The sequence below is a fragment of the Crassostrea angulata genome, chromosome 5, assembly GCF_025612915.1.
Source record: "Crassostrea angulata isolate pt1a10 chromosome 5, ASM2561291v2, whole genome shotgun sequence".
In the NCBI taxonomy this organism is placed as follows: domain Eukaryota; kingdom Metazoa; phylum Mollusca; class Bivalvia; order Ostreida; family Ostreidae; genus Magallana; species Magallana angulata.
Window position 1 is genome coordinate 41,946,902 of NC_069115.1, and position 20,624 is coordinate 41,967,525.

Consider the following 20,624-nt stretch of genomic DNA (forward strand, 5'->3'; position numbering starts at 1 on the left):
TTCCCTTTGGTCCAATCTGGCTAATACTCACAGAGTGTCTCTATGGTTAAACGATGTGCAGTGACCTTGCATGAAATTTCTTGGTAACGGGTTAAGATCATATCGGATCATGCAAAAATCCTTTTTTGAGAGCATATATAATTTCTACTAACCCCTATTTGGCTCAGACTTCACATAAGCAGAGCTTTTGAGTAAAGGGTGAAAGGGTGTGTAGTGACCTTGAACCTATTTTCAGTGAAAAGAAACTGTGAAGGTCATATCAGAATTATATTTTTAAAAATCCTTGTCCGGAGTATATCTTCTCTCCCTTTGCTCCATTCAGCCTCATACTTTACCCACATGATGCCTTTGTTCAAAATATATGCAATGACCTCGAATGATATTTGTAGATGAAGAGTCAAGGTCATATCAGATCACACAAAAATCCATATTTTAAGAGCATAGATATACTCTCCTTTTAGCCCCTATTTGGCTAATATTTTACCTTTACAGAGTTTATTGGTTAATGGCGTGCAGTGACCTTGAACCAAGTCTGTCAATGTGAAGGTCATAGCAGATCTTTTTAAAATTAGTTTTAAATAGTAGATTATTTTCCAAATATGCTTAATCTTGGTCAGATTGAACAAAAATGAATGTATGTTAGGGGGAATGAAATTGAATTAAAAGTTCTATGCCAGCTGGAAAAATTTCAAGTTATAGGTCAAGGTCAAAGCAGAATTCTCTGAAATAACATAAGCGGGCCCTTTGAAATGTTCACCATTTCAATGTTGTCTGGTTCATAGTAATTTTACATAGAAAATATTCACAGAAGTACAGTAAAGTAAACTTAACATCGATAAGTTTCTGACAATTAATGACGCAACGAGCACACAGTACGAAAGGTCAACCTTTTGAAAAGCAGTGAAGAGGAAAAGTTGCTCAGAATTATGTTTTAAACAAAATTGATTTTTTACATAAATTTTAATTTTGCATTCTGGGTTAAGAAAAAAGATGTTAGTTCAAGGTAAAGTAAACTTGTACCTAAAATGAAGTCAAATTTGTTAAGTCGTACTTAAACACATTGGTTTTTTTTTGTTAAGTCGTTCTTGAAATGGTTAAGGGTTTTTGGTTAAGTCGTACTTAAAAACATTCGGATCATGTTAAGTTGTACCAAGAATCATTCGATTTTTTTGTACTTAGGTTTCTTTGTTACTAGATTAAGAACTCTGCTTCTTAGACGTACTTCTAGCGTTGCTTTCGACATTAGCGGAAAACCCACTCGTTGCTTTGCAACGAGCTTTGCTCTAGTTATTATTATTATTTTTCCCCCCTTTTTTGTCCACAAGATTTCTCAGAGATGGATGGTTAGATTTTCTTGAAATTTTTAGGACTGATAGAAAATGGTAATATCTCTAGGCGTTTTTTTCATTTTGTCAAAATTCACTTCCTGTCGTCCGTTTCCTGTCCCGCGACAAAAAGCTATGGACAATGAGATCTCAGAAACCATAAAGACTTGAACCTCCAAACTTTGAGGGATGATAGACCTATAGTTGTAAATGTGTAACTTCCGGTCGTTATCGGCACTATTTTTTTACGCATTTTATTTGTTTAACACAGAATTGAAATATAAGTATAAACGCTTTAATATGTCATTTATCCGATGATTAATAAACAAAAAAAATTATTTCCGGTGAGATATCTCAAATATCTCAGGTAGTCTTTTCAAAACAAATATTATGACAGCGAGATCTCATAAAATGTAAGTGACCAAGACACGAAACTTACATGGATGATAGACATTTGATAGAAAATGTGTTTAATCGTTTTTATTTTGTCAACCGTCACTTCCGGTCTACACCGGAAGAGTTGAAACAATTCAAGTTGTTTAAGAGTTTAACTGGTTTTGTTTGACAATGTAAGACAAATTGATAGCCAGTAAAGTCCTGTTGTGTAATGGTTAAGAAATACTAACTTTCATTTTCATCGAACACTTCCGTTTGTCCGTTTCCTGTCCCGAGACCAAAAAATCTTGATTCCTAGAGATCACAAAAACGGTGACGACTTGAACAATCAAACTTTGTGGGGTGATAGACCTATGTATGTACATGTGTTTACACTATTTTGTTTTGTTCGGTGTAACTTCCGGTCGTCACAGAAAGTAATTCAAAAATTGATTTCTGTTTCATTCTCGTTGTTTTACATATAAGTAACGTCTGGATATATCATTCACAATAATTATCATATCCACTTTTTTTCTATGTGAGAGAAGCAATGTCTTACAGATAAATTGACACATGTATATCAAAACGGAAGACTTTTTTGTTGCTATAGCAACAAGAGTCTAGTTATATATAATTTCTAATTATTACATGAGTACAAAAATGATGTCGAAAGCAATATGAAATAAATCTTCGATTATGTAAAGGCTTTTTTTCTTGCTAAATATTACAGATTTTTTTAATTTTACATTTTGAAAAAAATTATTCATTAAGTTCAACAATTTTCCAAGCTCTCGTATAAAGTATATTTGTCTAAAGGTTGTACATGTGTATATTAGATTTTACATTTTATTAAATATTTCAAGTTTTGCTTTTATGATTTTATTTTGATTACATCACGTCAATTTTAATACGCTATTAAGGTATAAGTTTGAGAGGAAAATAAAAGGCATAAAGACGAGTATTAGGAAATTTTAAAATTTATTTAATGACTTATTTCACTATTACCACAGCATATTTTATGTAAGGTTTGCGACTTGCGCTGTTTTATTCACCTTTAGAATTTCACCAAACTTGCGCATTATTTGTTCACCATACTAAAAAATAAACTTGAGGTACTTTCAAATTGGCACACGGACACTTAACAAAACTTTGCTAGTGAATTATTTTAGCTTCGCACGAGCTCTTGCATACGTTGCACGATGTTTCCCATTCGTTGCATGCGCTTTAGTGGTAGCATCAGGTCTCCTTAAAATAGTGGACATGCACACTATTCAGTCGCAACCGAATGCAATCCAAATTATCACAATACAACGCACAGACATTGGTACAAACGTCTTTAAATGTTTTTGTAGTCACAAAAATGATGCATGATCTGTAAGGGTCGTAAGATGAATTGCAGATGTCTTTGCATGTGTTTTTAACCTAAGAAGTTGCTTTACGTGTCTCATATAATCTTGCAACGTTTTATTATCATTGCACGATTTATCACCTTCAAGTTGCCATGTTTTGCCAATAGTATATATACCCTGTATAAGTATCCTTGTTTCAGGCCACAATTGGCCATGTCTTTTAGGTATGAAAATTTGTTTGGATAAAATTGCTGTGCCCGATCAAAATTAACTATTAGAAGTCAAATTTCATGATTTCAAACTACCATTTTGATGAAGACATTAACAATTTCGTCAAAATATTTATAAAATATATAGTTTGAGGGTTATATAGATTTGCAACCATGACGTCACCGTTTGTCTTGTGATTAGTTTTCATTTATCTCTAAGGAATAATTCTTTAGTAGACTAAAAGTGGACACAAGTCAACATCTTGGACTCCAACTATGTAAGATAAAAAAAACCCCAGACAATCAAACTTCTCCTAATATTACGATTTCGTGAAAAAATGATTTTATTCTTTGACGCGTTATTTGGTGTCTTTTTTAAAAAGCTATATGTAATATACGTTATTGAGTCCCATTTTAACGAAATTGATAAGTGCATGATTTTTAAAAAAAACTCATGATTAAACATGACTGTTGATGCATTGAAAATACCGTGTATAGTGTTTTAACTGCGATTGTACATCTAGCAGTGATGTTCAATGAAAAATTAAAACATGACACTGTTTGCCACTTTTTCCGTCCGCATGTATATAATTCACTAACGAATTACATCGATTTGTTCGATATATCAGCTGCATTTAGAACACAGTTGATTTTAATTTCCGTTTCGTATAAATCTTCCAGCTTTAAATATAATCAGAGAACGATAAAGTCTATGAGAAAAAACCAGTTTTCATAATTAGAAACCGGAAAAAAGCTGTTTCAAGACCATAAACGATCAAATATATAATTTAGCAGAATGAGACTCCAGAATTATGTTGTAGTCTTGCTGTTGTGTATTTCAACTTTGCACGCATCTTCAAATTGCGAAAGGTAAGAATAACAAGTTTGTAATGATATATTTAGGAAAAAATGTATATGTAGAAAAAGAAATAGTATCTGCATCTGGACATGTAAATGAGGCACGATCAATAAACATAGTCAATTTCTTGGAGATATATATATATATATATATATATATATATATATATATATATATATATATATATATATATATATATATATATATATATATATATATATATATAAATAATCATCAAATGAATATACATTTCTCTGCAAAGTATCAAGTTAATTACAGTGAAATCATCATTGTTCGTGAGGGACAAATGTTCAAGGCGTTCGTGGGAAACCAATACCCACGAATTTACATTCTCCCAAACTTATACATAATCGCCTGTCTCGATTACACTACCAAGGAAATTACATCCCCTCAAACCAGGAAAATTTTGGCTACTCATGAACATTGATCCCAACGAATAAAAATGATTCCACAGTATCTGTTTTTATTCTTGACTAGGTTTTCTGAATTTCATTGCCGAGAAGATTGCCAATGGAGTAAGGAACTTAACCAATGTCATGGTCAGTTTAACATAATATATAGCCTATCAATAGGTAGTTTATTAACATATTCCAGTGTATAGATCTTTTTCTGTGATAACAATACGAATAAGGTTTCTGACACATAGTTCAATACCTTTCATCAATATCGAAAATGATGATGGCAGGGTTTGTATAGCTATACAAATAAAAAATCAAAGTACTGAAGAACTGACGGGAGTTGATTTTGTCAATGTTTACTTGTTTTAAAATCAATGATATGTTATTTTGCATGACACGTTTCTAATTTGAATTACGCACATTTTTATAATATGAATTTTTGGACTTTTTCGACAAGAATGTCGAAAACCCCCCATATGAATCATGTTAATTAACATTTAAAGATAAGATGAATTCAATCAAGCTATGTATCAGTAATAGAAATATTTCTCGAAAAATGTATGGATGCAAGCAATATTGAACTCTTATCTCGTTCAACCAAACGCTCGGCTGACACCGTAAATGTCCGACAAGGATTTACGGAGACAGCCGAGCGTCGAGTTGAACGAGACTATCTTGAACTCTGGCGTAGGAATACATACGACTACAAAAAATATTTAAATTGTTTGTACCATTTAAAATCTGACTATTTTCAAGGTATTTATAAATAAGTTTTCTTGAAAAACAATGCTTTAGCATACATTACATCGAATTGATCGTTTATTTTCAAGAACTTAGTTTTGTCAGCAGCAATGATTTGTGCTGAGGTCCAAACACTGTTTCACTTTCGGTTTGCCAGAGTAACTGCATAGAAGAGTTGAATAAAATCAACTCCCAATAACGTACAAATATCAACAATTTCATATTTTATTGGATTATTTGTTGAAAAGTATATCGATATAAGTAATAAGGAATCATTTAAAAAATATTATTAATTGATCAACTACGGTTGAGCATGTTCAAATCTATCATTAAGCCCTTCGATCGCTCCCGACCATGCTTGATCCCTCATAATACTAAATGATTCCCTATTCCTCGAATAAAACAGTTGTTTATTTGATCAATTACAACCAAAAATAAAAAGCAATAAGGGTACATATTCTAAAGGAAAATCAACAATATATATAAAATATCTTGTTTTGCATCTCAATATATTTTTTATTTACATATGTCGTTCTTATTGATCCTAATGATTACATACCTTTTTATTTAATGATAGACTGTCTGACTGGTTTTTATGGAACTAATTGTTCAAGACCATGCAGGTATCCAAATTATGGAACAAACTGTCAACAGGATTGTTCACACTGTGAACGTCTTCAGTGCAGTGCAACATTCGGCTGTTTGACAACTAGTACTGATGCACCATTTCATCAGGGTACATTTAATCTATATCGAAAACAATGTATTGATATATGACTTATTCATGATTCCTTAATGATGGTCGTCCTTACCTTGAAATAGTTTCCCAACAAACAGAAAATCACTCAATTATAAAGTACCCGATGTAGAAGGAGTAAACAGGTCAAAGAGGCTAAAAATATGTACGTTAGATTTACAAGAGTTAAAAAATGAAATATGAATAAAAGTAAATATAAACAAATACTGAGTGGAAATCGTGATCTGCAGTTCACAAGTCCGATACTTAAGCAATAATTAACCAAATCGATACATTCAGGCAGATTAACAAAACATCTAAATCGCTATTTTATGACGTAGGTTCATTGAAAGTAAAAGCCTTAGAGTAGTGAGCTACATTAACTGACCGATTTTTTGTTTCTTTTCAGGCTCCTTCGGCCTTGATTTTGTCATTATTGGATTAATAACGTCTGGGTTTTTTGTCACATTTGTTTCCATGACTTTCATATTCCTTGGAAGAAGGTTAAAAAAGTAATCGAGTGTTTATCTTACATGTTCTTTTTCAAATAAGAGTTTGATTGAAATAAGTTGTATCAAGAAGGTTAAATACATGTATAATTGGGAAAACATTCATTTTGAAAACTTAACTTTAATTGTAAAAAGTAATAAAAATGTGATAAAGTTGCTTGTTTACTATTCTTTATATGTATACGTTTTAATTTACAAAATTTTAATGTGATGTTAGTACACCTATGTGTACTCTATCCATCAGTGTAATGATTCGGTTTTGCTATTGCAGAATTTGAAATATACAAATTATTTTATGAAGTTAAATATTGAATAGGTAAATCTACAACAAACATTAGAATTAGATAACATTCTTAAATAAGACACTTATTCCGACTTTTCTAAAGAGTACTATGTCTCTCCTGAATTTCATGTTCTTTGTTAAACGAGTAAATATATTTCAGTTCCTGCAACATTGTTAAATGTGGAAAACCCTTGTCAACAAACTTTATAGTAACTGACTGAAAAGAAAATGTTTATTTTTGCCTGTTGAAAGACATCAATGTTAACTTAAACAAACTTAGACTATTCTTTAATTAAAATAAATATTTCTTTTGACTTGAAACGTTCATTAGCGAAATTGTTTTTTTTAAGGTGACATCGAACGTTCTAAAACTTAACCAAGTTAAGAATAAATCAATCATCTTTACAAGGCTGCATCAAAAGCGTCTTCAAAATAACAGCTAAAAAAGGGAATCATGTGTATCATAAGAACACTGTTAAACAATTTGAAGATGCATTGGTATTTTGAATATCCTTTAAAAATCAACTATTGCTACATACACAAGCGATAAAATATTACCTAAGGGCACTTTTGATACATTGTTTTGTTTTGTTAAATTAGGGATATTTGTTTTAAGTCAAAGAAAAAGTAGTTCAATCAGAAAGAGTAATGGGGGAACAATGCTTGGATCTAGATTTTTTGGGAGGGGGGAAGGACGGGGGTTAAGGATTATCCGTGATGCCTGAGTTTGTTATATTATGTGAATTCAAGCAATTTGAATTTTGCAGTAGGGGAGGGTTGTTGGGGTTCCGGACCCCTTCCTTCAGATCCGTATATGTTATTGTTATTATTGAATAAAAATTATGTGACGTTAGACTGGAACATGTAAAAAAGTGATTGTTACTGTAGTACATATAAGTCCTGAAATGCCTTTGCCTTTGCCCCACAAGTCCGATTTGATGCAGTATTAACCAGCACTTTTATTAAAATCTTTCTGTTCAATACAAGATTATATGTATTTGAAATACAAAATGTAAGGTTGTAAAATGTCCTGTTAACTGATCACAATTTATTTCACCTCTTAAAATGTCTAGACAAACATTGAGGTATCCTTTATAGTTATAACGGTTCGTATTGAATAGTATTTAGTGAGAACGACTACAGCATTTTTAAAAAATTCAGTCCATCAAAATATTCTTCTTTTTTAAAGCAAATGAGGGAAAGCTAATTAGACTTCAAACTGTGACTGGAGAAGATGAAACTCCACTGATGACTTAAGCATCAGTGTTTGCCGAACGTATGTACATGTGAACTGTGCGATTATATTTCTTAAGTGATTAGGTGACGTCGTTGACCTGGTATGTTACTATACGATTATAACAACAAACTTTGTAAATTCCAATTAATCGTATATTTTTCAATTTACTAAACACTATCATTGGTTATGTTACATATTCAGGAATTTATCAGACTACAAGTAAATCATGGAAATAAAAGAGGACATTCAATATTCTTACACCTCAATATGATTATTCTATAAAACGCGTCATCTGATTGGTCTAGAAAGTCATGTGACTGGGCGAAAAAAACGTCGTGTCTCACTTCTTCTCGGGATTTTCTTATCTAAAAGGTATGAAAAAGCCAATTTGAGCATACCATGTTGACAAAAATGATAAAATCAAAAATGTTCTCTTTATGCTGCAAAAATCAATTTTACTATATTTGATTCAAATTTATGAACACAAAGAGAAACAATCTGAAAAAAAACCCAAAAATCACGACGTTATTAATTTCGGCAAGTCGAAAAATTTGAGAGGTTTAGGAGACCAACGGGTACGCTTACTTGCACGTGTAGGTTACAAGTTAGAACTACACGTACTTACAGATGAATAAAATAACAGAGTCATTGCATGTTTTGGAGAAAGAGATACGTGTATTAAAACTCCAATGACAATAAAAAAAATTATGTTTGGTGATATCAGTATTCGCATTAAATATTAAGGCTTAAGACTAATAAACATATTTGTTAAAAAAAAATAGCCAACAGGGAAACAGAGGCCATAAGCTTGACTTTATTGGTAGTTTGCAATTTACACGTATGTTCATTCGGATACATACGTGTAGAAATTCGTCATTTCACAAACTGATGACGTAATGCACATATTTTACTTTCTACACGTACATGTACGCGTACACGTTTGTTTGCTAAACCTCTCTATTAATACAGATTGACTCTTTTGTATAATCATTTGTTGTAAGGTATAATAAAACTTTTATTGCATGAATGTTTGGGAAATATGAAAGTTTTTACTCCCAGAAAAATCATATTTCCCTCGGGCAGAGCCCTCGGGAAATATGATTTTTCTTGGGGGAATAAATCTTCATAATAGCCTCATCATTACACAATAAATGTATAAAGTTGTTCAGTAGATATCACGTGCTTGATTTCCATCACGCATTTAATTATGTATCTGAGAATCATAATGACTGTAATCCGAACAATAAGAATGTTAAAACGCTTATTACCAGAATCATAATTTGATATAAAGGCTTTAAATTCAAGGTTCCCCGAGATACGATGAACTCTAAAAAAGCGCAACAATAAAGTCACAACACAGTACAGATGGTCTATGCCACTCTCAGATCCATTGCGCTTATTTAGGTCTGTCACTTTGAGAAGCTAAGCTAGAAAGATATATAACCAAATCCGACTGTATTTTTTAACCGAGTAAAACGGTAAAATTGTTAAATGACAACTTGTTCTTTTCTAGTCGATGAAATTAGCATTAGAATATTCTGATAACATCCAAGAACGATGTTCCTGTCATTTAATAATGGAGAGCTGTGGTAATTCTATCATTTTACTGTTAAACTCTTTTTCCTTGTTTCAAACTAAAATTGAAACATGCCCTAGTTAATCCAAAAAAAAAAGGAAATGTGAATCACATTCTGAAACATCAGAAGGTATTAACCATGCAGTACAAGGGGACAAAATACCAGACGTATGTCGCAGTCACTACATTTTGCTGCACCATGTTATGTGCGTCTTTAAACTGTGAAAGGTAAAATTCTTAGAAATGAAAAACCTAAACGTATGGAAAAAACTAATCTTTGTATATTCATTTATGACACATATATAAGTTTTGTGTCCAATGATTGGTTCGAAGAAGATGCTTTTGCACTTCTTTTCTTTAATAAACTATTCCCTCTTAGAATTTATTGCTAGTACTAGTATTATCAATTTTACATACACTGTTAACACTGTTTATTTCTTAAAACAATGATTGTTCTTTTTTATTTATATAAAACAATTAATTTTATTGTCAAAAAGGAAATCAAAAGAAAACTGTCTTGAGGATTGCCAATGGAGCAAGGTGGACAAGTGCATTGGTCAGTAAATGTATATTCTTTGTAATGCTTTGTTATCGTATTGTTACGTTTTAAATGTTCGTTATACAGAGATACATTAACAAAAATATATGGTAATGTTAAAACTATTTTGTGTTACTTATCATAGTACGACACAAAAATATTGTCGACTGCCTCAAAATTTGAACTTTTAAAAGTTGATGTATACACTTTAAAAAAAAATTAATAATATATTTTTTCAATTAGAGATTATCACATTGTTTGGTCCTTATGTATTAATGTGGCAATTTTCTGAAATGAATAGAAGGGCTTGTATCAAATGAGAGAATTGTTATATTTATTTTAGTTAGCAATATCAATATGTGTATTGTTTTTTAAAAATCTGTTTTCCGGTTTGCTATTTTGTTTTATCCGTCCGCTTGTCTTGAACTGTAACTTTTCTAGAAAGTTTTCTGTTTTTATCTTTCATCGGTTCAATGTAAACTATAATGCAAATCTTTGTGCGAATCCATTTCTTAAAGTATAGTTTTCTTATTTTACACTGAAGACGTTACCATAAATAAATCTGTAACTCAAAATCTACCTGTCTGATATCATTTTTTTTTGCTATCGCTTAATTTATTTCTACAATTTTTAACGTTAGTTATATTCTGCTTATACTCTGCTCCTGATCTTTATTTTTCCTTTGGACTTTTGATTTAGAACACTGTTTGTAATTTCTACGTTTCATTCTTTGGTGAGATCGTTTGATGACTTTAAAACACGTTTTACACTAATAAACCAGTCTCGAATATTCTTGCGTAAAACATATTTTACCCCCTTGTCCCTTGTCCGTCGCTGGTTTTTGCTTCATTCAAATAGTGCTCTTTTTGTAAATGATGCACAGAAACACGGAAAGAAGCTGATAAATTGGATGTAATGATTATTGCAGATTTTAAAAGACCTCGGTTAAGGATCGCATGTCGTCTCCCCTTAGTCATTCATTCTAAACCTAAAAATTGTTTTCGGACATGGATCAAAATAAAAGGTCTCTTCTATATTTATCCTTAACACCAACTCATTTGTAAAGGATAAAGTGGTTCTCTCAAAACAAATTCATCTCGTTCTTTATCCTTTATATTTAGCGGAACCTTTAAGTTGTTGACTTATTATAAAGTATTTTTAAAACTGATCATCAGTTTGTCCTTTTTAAATATTTTATAGATTGTCCGGATGGCTTCTATGGAATAAACTGTTCAAGACAATGCAGGTATCCAAACTATGGGAAAGATTGTCAACAGGATTGTTCACATTGTAACCGGGAAATATGTAATTCAACCTTTGGGTGTCTGACGCAGGACGGGACAATTGAAAGAGGTACATATGAGCTATAGCGTACTATAGTATGTTCCAAGGTATTTATTCCGCACATTTTCTTAAATTGTTCAACATTTTGTTTATTTTAAGTACATATTTCCCTTTTGAAACGCTTCCTCTAGCTTGTCATGATTCAATATACGGATGCAAATATAAAAAAAATCCACGGGGATTTTCCATTCCAAAAGAGATACAAGTATCCGGACGAAAACGTTTAAAAAATAAAGCACGGTATTCCTAGTGACTTCCAAATAGAGAAGAGATACATGTATATGCATTCCCCTTCATAATATACAGTACCGATCAGACCCAACCTAACATAAGAGTATACCCCAACTAAACCCCGGGTTTACTTTCTTTCTTTGTGGTTTACTCTGGGTTTACTATTTGTAAATTTGGGTCCACTCGGGGTTTACTTCGGGTTTTCTCGAGAATTGCTTTTGGAGTCAACTATATGCACTGAAGTGTGAAGCAGACCCGTCTTTATCTTATCATCCTACTGCCTATGATTCCTGCACCTTGTATATTCCGAATACACATGTAGCGTCTGCTTTCAGGGTATACTTCTGATCGGGGTGTACTCTTTGTGTCCACTCTGGGTTTACTTGTGGTTTACACTGGGTCCACTCTACTAAACCCAGAAAGTAATCCCAGGGTTAAGTTGGTGTTTACTTTCTGTTAGGTTGAGTCTGATCGGTACTGTAGATAATCAGTTTTCGTTCCTGTGATATTTAGTGAGTAAAAAACTATAAAGTGTTAATGAAGATAAAAGTCCGTTTTCAATTGCTTTTTTCTCACAGGTATTTTTTTTTAATCGTCTTATTATAGATATGCGACATAATTATCTTGAGGCAGACTATAAATAAAACATTTGGGAAATTATTATTTATTAAGACACAAAAATATACTTTATATCTCCACAAGGCAAACAATGAGCAATTTTATATTACACAGGATGAATGACTATCTTTAAATTCTCCTTAAAGATGGCTCAAAGGTGCTTGATGGAAGCTTAAAGACGATTTTTAAGCCACCTTTAAGCTTTATGTGGTGTTTAAAGGTGGCTTAAAGGGAGCTTAAAGAAAGCGTAAAGATGGTTTAAATGTGCTTAAAGGCAGCTTAAAGACTATCTTTAAGGCACCTTTAAGCCATCTTTAAGGACAACTTATAGGTCCTTAATGTCCAAACTTTTTAAAGCCACCTTTAAGCCACCTTTATGCCATCCTACGCCAAGTCATTAAAAGTCTTTTAATTGAATATTGTGCTTAATTTACCAGCAAAATGTATTAACTTTATGACAGAAAAGGTATTCAAAACGGTTTTTGCTCTAGAAAAAAGAATGAAAAAAAAATTAAAAACGCCAAAGATGAGGATTACATCCGGGACCCTTCGTTTACTGGCATCACCTCACTCCCTCTGCGCCATGGCAACTAATATATAATAGGTGGTTTTTATATCCTATAAATTGGTGGCTATTGGATCAATGTAATGAGTGTGTATTTTTTACTTGAAAATATTTTGACTTCCATTCAGTTTGTAACAATCAATTATATCTAATTTATCAATAATTGATTTCCGTATGAAAGGGCTTTAACTTATGTAGTTTACTTTACGTATGGCCATCACCTCCATCTTTCGATACATAATACAATGTATATAAACAAAACAAGACCTGGTATACGTTGCTCTTTGCCACCTGCATGACTTTAATTGTTACATAACATTGTAACACATTGCGTAAAATTATATAAAATTATATTACGTAACACTACAACAGATGTACAATTGAATTTTAATTGAATTATGTCACAGTCATGCATTTGATCTTAATATGATGTAACTATAATTAATTTCCGAATAGTGATTAATAATAATATACAAATATGAATAAGGTTTCATATGTCACATACCCGGCCGGGTACATCATTATCTTTAAAAAAAAAAATACATGCATGAAAAAAGAAAAGGTGAAAAAAAAAATGAAAAATAAAAAAAAATAATATAAAATATTTAACACTGGAAAGGTGGAGGGGGGGGTGGTGGTTTTTTTATGAAGTGGTCCGAAGGAACAGAATCCCTATTCAAAGGTATTACCCGTGCGGCGTCCTGAAAGAAAGTGAATTAGCGCGTCTTTTTAAACAAAGAGAGTCGCTAGAATTCCCGCGTTTAATTTCATTGGTCAAATGATGACACCAACATTACGTGACCAAAAAGAGCATTCTCTTCTTCTTGATAATACACATTTAAAAATGCGATAACTCGTAGTGCGAAAAATTGTAAAATCAATATATATATAAAGCATTTTAAGTAAACTTAAAATTCCTTTATAAATTACATGCATGCATGTAGAATGAAATACAGTACTTGGTCTTTAGTGAAAAAAATAGATTATACCTGAATGGAAACTGTTAGGCTTACTAGTACTTAGTTAATAAATTTTTACCAAGTTGATATACGTTCACCAAATGAAACTATTTTTTTTAAATGCATTGAACCTCTTATAGTATTAGTTCTACGCAAATTCCCAGTTTTCATGATCACGGCGCCGTTCCAGCATGTGCAATTTTAATAATATTGATTGTTATACATTTACAACAGATCTAGAATAACAGATTAAATGATATATGTTTAAATATTTAATTGTATACATGATTTTTAAACTATAAATTCTATAACAAACAATATTACCAATAACCGGTGGCGTATTTACTGAATGTGAATTACTGAATTACTAATAATTTGCAAATGATGTATACATTTACATGTACATGCAAGTGTATGATGTACCCGGCCGGGTATATATGTGACATATGTACCCTTATACATATTTTTAAATAATTAACCCCAATTTATGATCACCAATACAGTAATTAATTAGCCTCTAGATTTCACTCTTACTTACTTGTATCTTTAATTTTTAGACGTAACATTTTTAAAACCCAGAATTAGGAAATAATACTTTGAGAATGAATTACAATTGTAAATAAACTTTCATTTACTGGACTTATCGTATACAAGTACATACTAAGATTTCAACGCCTATAGAAACCTTGACGTGCACCTCGGCACACGACAAACCTGTTGTGTATATCGTGTAAATTCTGTGTTAGTTTCAGATGTTTTCCTAAGTGGACAAACAATAGATTCTAATTAGATTTACAAAAACGAAGAAAACTGTGTCTAGACAAACAAAACAGTAATATACTGCCCGATATAACAAAGGCAGTTGAGAGTCTTTTCATCTTTAACATGGATCTAGCAGATCTAGAATAAGAGCTTTCACCGGTTAATTAATAATAGGAAACAAACATACCTAATATATAATTTCATGCGCAGATTTAGATACAGAGACTGCGCTCACCCCTACAATAATTTTGAAAAAAAAAAAAATAAAGAATTCTATAATTGCAATCTGTGTCCATTTGAGCGGTGTTGATGATAGCAATCTTCATGCGATGTTCAACTGAGCGACAATTAAAACCGCCTGGAACACCAGCCCCCCCCCCCTTCCTTGAAAATTATGTCATCACTCGGAATACCCCTTCCCGTCCCTATAAAAGAGCTTTTGCATTCAATTTATATATTTAAGATGAATATGTTCTGTTTGATCAACTTGAGTTAAAGGGAACTTAAAGAAGGTGTAAAGACAGTTTAATGGGAGTATAAATGCCACTGAAAGATGACTTAAAGGTGAAAGTTTGGACATAAAGGATCTAAAAGCTCATCTTGAAGGTGACTTAAAGGTGGCTTATAGATTGTATATTCTTTAAGCCACCTTTACGCCACCTTTAAGTCATCTTTACGGACTTGCTTAAAGATTGTATTTTGCCCTGTGTTAGAATAAAAAAGAAAACAAACAAGACATCTACAATACAGTCTTTTTTACTTGCCTTCAACGTTTTTCATCACGAAGCTGCGTTGCTTTTAAATAACAAAGACGTTTTTAGATAATTGTTTCACTTTTGCTACAGTGTAAAAAATTGACAAATATGTGATCTAAAGTTGGAATAAAAACCACATAATTTTAATAAACCAAGCAATACAAATATTTGTTTTTTTTATTACAACCCGATATAATTAAGTATGCCTTGCAGATATGCAGTTATTCTTATCTAAAATGTTTGTAAACAAATATATGCTGTCAACGGATTTTGTGTTTGGCCTTTATTCAAGATAAAATACTCTTAGAATTAAAAACAATCCAAAAGGTTAACTGTAGCCTTCTATTCTTCAAAACAATGGATTAAAAAATATCCATTCTTAAAGATAAAGGACAGAGACAGGTAAAAACTGCTTACTTATTGGACGGCTACAAGTAAAATGAAAACAAGAAAATCAGCATCACCTTTGCACATAAACAAACATATTCAATGTTTAACACCTTGGGAATTAGAGAGGCACTAGCATGATACAGGAAAAAATATTTAAAACTTGACTGTGAATAGTATCCAGACTGATATACATGTATATCTACTCCATTTTTCGGAATCACGAATCAAAACTAATCCACTTTATCACATTAATAACTTGTTACCCCAAATCCATTCAGATATGATCAGAACGTAAACTTAGACAAAGAAAAAGGTACACTTAATTCTTTCATTATATAAATACCATCTTGAACAACGGCGTGTATGAGGAACCATGTTATGCATTTTTATTATGTTTTCAAAAGAGAATATTAATTACGACATTATCTCATAATTCTAAGATGAAGTCAATAATGATGAGAAAAGCTCATTTTCTCATAGTAAAACTTGACCAACAACCTCCTTTACACTTTTAAAACAATTTCTGCATCAAAGCCGGTTGATGTATTTTTTGTTTTGTTGGCTTAAGCATTTCATGAAATGATCTTGTGATTATATTAAAATTTGACCTAACATTCCCATCCTTCATATCCAAAATATCACTTCGAACACTGTCAATATATATTTCAAATATGAAATGCTCTCCCCAAAGAAAATGAGATGGTGTTGCTTAGTAGACTAGGGAATGAAGATAATATTTTTTTACCCTTTGCATATCTTAATCTCTTTGTCTCTTCTTAGAATATCAGAAATTGCCAGGTGATTCAAATCTCCCAATGGTTATCGGAATTGTCGTCGGGGTTTCAGCTGTACTGGTCATTGCAACTCTTCTTATCATTGAATTAGTAAACAGACGATTCCACTCAAGACAAATAAAACTAAACGCCCATTACGTTGGATCTGTCATCTCAGAACACATCACTAGCACTCTTTGGAGACCAACTGAACAACGCATTGATATTTGCGATGTAGATATATCTACTGACAACAGTATCTACATGCTAGCAGACTCACGTCGATATGAAAACATGTAACTCCAAGGAATATGTATATCTTTTTTTAAATGCCAAATTTTTACTTTTTGAATGAGTAAAAAATGATGATCGTGTTTCGAAACCAATGTGAAATACATTGTAGACTATCTAATGTATGTTTTTCTATAAGATATAACAGGTGTTATATTTTGTATCTGCACTATTTCTTATTTTTCATTTAGTTCAATGCTTTTCCTCATGATCAGCTCTCGAGTTCAGTATAATATAAAAAAAAAAGTTTTAGTAACATTTTTGCATATGATTTCAATTGATAATTCACGTTTCGTTCGATTTATGATTTTGTAATTGTATTTGCATACTCCAAGGAATATGTATATCTTTTGTTAAATGCCAAATTTTATAGATATTACTTGTGTTTTATTAGGTATCTCTACTTTTTTTCATTTAGCTTATAGTTTAATACTTTTTCTCATGATCAACTCTCCAATACAATGTAATATAAAAAGACTTTGTAGTAAACTTCTTGCATATGATTTCAAATTGATATTTCACGTTTTGCTGTTATAATTTGTATTGAACAAGTGCTTTGGTAGAGATATCAAAGTATGTTAGATAGGAAAAAAAATAATGCAATAGACACGTATTAAATTTTAAATCGATTTATTGACTCAGTTAACTGGTATTACAATATAATTAGGCTAAGAATTCTGACTTGCATTTTTTTTTTATTTTAAGAAATTGCATCAAACTAAAATTTGTCAACTATAAAAGACCAAACTTACATTACCTTACCTTACTACACGTACCTTGTGTGAATATATTATTTTTGATCAATACCTTCCTATAAAGAAACATACATACCCCATCGCCACGCCTAATCATATCATTTCCAGATAAGCAAAATTGGATCTATACGGTGCTTTCCTGCAAAGGAAGCTTGCTAGATCGCGGTTATCACTACCAGATCCGATTTTTTGGAACTATCTATTTACAATCAAAATGAGATCAGTCCATCCGACTGCGCATTCGCAAAGAATAATAGGATATTCATGTGCGGATCCATAACATTTTTCCTAGGAGAGGCGTTGAGGGTTATCTATGTTTGCCAGATGGGTGCAAGGCGTATTTCAGATAATTTTGTAATGCCTTCTAGATCCGCTCAAGGTTTCGTATATTTATTAGCTTGATGTAATATTGTGATTTACACAATGTAAATTTAGATTGTTAAACAAGTTATCGTTAATCTATTTATAGATGTTCTGATTGCTCTTGCTTGTTATCCCCACAAGTAGGCAAAATTAAAAAAAAAAAGTAGAATCTACTTGTCCAAAATGTGTAACACCAACATAATATGTCTAAAACAAAAAGTGTTGTGATACAGTGTTTACCAGCACTTTCAATCCTTCTGTTCTATACAATATTACATATACATAGATCGCTACTGTAAACCATGTGGTATGCCTGTATTTCTGATTAAAAATATTTTCAATAACGTTTTTTATGTTGCAAGATTCCACTGTACAGACCACTTTCTGCTTTGTTTCCTGAAGAACAACTGTAACATCAATGACTGGTCGATAATTACATTAAGTCTTTATAAATGAGAAGTCACAATTAAAGCACCATTGAACAAATCACATGTTGGCTAGTAATTCTTTGTTTAGTTCGAGTTTATCGTTTACGTCCTGAAACATTTAATGACCAAATCAATTGCAAAAAATTTGAAACCATCGATCATACAATTTTTTCTCCGACGCGTGCCTACGGGTGTATTTTGGTTAAAAAGTTTAAAACTGTTACTTGTAATATGTGTCCACACGAAAAACAAGTCAAGCTAAAACTATTTAAAATTGCTCTTTATTTTCTGTGGTTTTTTTTTTATTTTAATTTCAACATGCACTATTAATTGCAATAAATATTTTGTTTCTGTTAGGTGTTATTATTTAAAATGCTGTTTCTATTCTCTGGAGAGAACAATTCTTCAAAGGGAACTCAAATTTCCTCTCTAAATGTTAACTACATTTTAATACAGTAGATTCGTTTAGTTTTTTTTTTTCAGTTTTACAATAAAAGAAAATGTTAATGGTCACTAATTGGCTTGTCCGAAACGGTGGCCTCGTTGGGCTCCCCAACCATCCGTCCAAGTATGACAGGCCAAAGTTGGTGTACTGTTGGATAGTTGAATGAATATTTAAGATTAGGATGTTTCAATTGTTCTTGAAAAAATGGATTCCCAGAATACTAGTTCTTTGTTTAGGTAATACTGGGATACTGCAAACTGGGATCTCTTAAATAGTATACATATCATAACGGTATATATCAAACATTGGGATTGCAATGCATTACTTTACATGTACTTTACATGTATTTACTAAATTATACATGCATATTTTTACTCGTTTTTTTTTTACTTATATAGTTTTAGTTTTGCATGTATACAGTACTTATCCTTTTACACATACTATACATATTACCCAAAAAGCTAATTACATATACACCAAATTCACATTATTACTGACACACTTTTTACAATGCTTTCATAGCTTTTTTACTCTACGATTACCTTGTCTACACTATGAGCATTGCCAATTTTCATGTTTCCAAAAAATATGTTAATTTTACGACATCTTTAGGAAACAAGTCAACAAAACACAAAAGAGAACTTGACTGTCATTGCAATTGAAAATTAACAATAATCTATCTTACCTCAGAAGGGAGAAGAACCTGTTAGGTTTTGCTCATATCAAATACTTAACTCAGGCACGTGGCATGGGGGGGGGGCAAGGGGGCCTCCCCCCTCCCCACTTTTCTTGCAGCAACAAATTTTCTTAAATTTACATATAAAAAATTGGAGTTCCCCCCCCCCCCTCTACTTTTTTGGGAGCATGTAAAAAATTGGAATGAAAATAAGGAAATGAAGTGTGAAATTAAAATTATAGATAGACGACGCCACAGATTAGGATTTTGAAGAATTTGGAGGGTTTTTGTTGTTGCTTTTTTGTTTGCTTGTCAAGATTTTTTTGTAAGACTTTGACCCGTGCGTGTACGGGTTGACATTGCGTATGATATTGGACATTTAAGAAATAGATACATCGATACACCGTATTGCTGACATTTACATAACCAAGGTTTAAGCCAACGAAAACGTTTTTAGTTACACTACACTCTGCCTAGTTAGAATAATTTTACAGTTCCTCGGGACAGGCCTTCGCCACATTTAAAATATCTCCCATATACCTGTACCCGTAATGTAGCTGAAAATTGAAAAATCGCTCTGAAACGATTTTGGAAAAAAATAATAAAGCTGCATTGAAAATAACAGTCAAATTATTCATAACAAACCGATTTGAGGCTGTGAATACCTTTCATTTAAAACTTTAATTCATATTTTTTAAGAATTCAACACTTTTTCACAAACTTTTTTTTTACTCGCTTCGAATTTATTTTCGGGATTTTTTTTTATATTAAATGCACCGAGCTATTGTAAAATCCGAAAAATCCACATGATTTCCAGATTTTTAAAGGAATTCTTATTGATTATTGATTAGCAAAGCTTGAATGAGAAAAAACAAAACAAATTGGTAATCTTCAAGTACCAATAATGTTTAAAATATAGAAAACAAAAGACAGTACTCTTTCCGATTTCTCGGTATTAAAGCCCAAAATTCGAGTCTACTATCTTGATAAAGTAGAATATATGAGTCTTGCCCCAGACTTTCAAAAACGATGCTACGCCTGTTACTTTAAGATGAACAAACTCTAGCACAAGAAAGCATGTCCTTATTAGGTGCCTGCTACGCCCAAACCTAC

General features: G+C 31.8%; 2 protein-coding genes across 2 annotated transcripts; both read left to right on the top strand.

Moving 5' to 3' along the window:
• The first annotated feature begins 4,054 nt into the window (after positions 1-4,054).
• Positions 4,055-6,535, top strand: LOC128182844 (uncharacterized). The gene is made up of 4 exons (XM_052851599.1): positions 4,055-4,128; positions 4,616-4,677; positions 5,855-6,013; positions 6,423-6,535. The coding sequence occupies exons 1-4, from the start codon at positions 4,055-4,057 to the stop codon at positions 6,527-6,529; spliced, it is 402 nt and encodes a 133-aa protein (XP_052707559.1). The 3' UTR covers positions 6,530-6,535.
• A 3,221-nt stretch (positions 6,536-9,756) lies between these two features.
• LOC128182845 (uncharacterized) lies at positions 9,757-17,058 on the top strand. The gene is made up of 4 exons (XM_052851602.1): positions 9,757-9,846; positions 10,116-10,174; positions 11,357-11,509; positions 16,561-17,058. Exons 1-4 carry the CDS (start codon positions 9,758-9,760, stop codon positions 16,851-16,853), a joined length of 594 nt encoding a protein of 197 aa, XP_052707562.1. The 5' UTR covers position 9,757; the 3' UTR covers positions 16,854-17,058.
• The last annotated feature ends 3,566 nt before the right edge of the window (positions 17,059-20,624 follow it).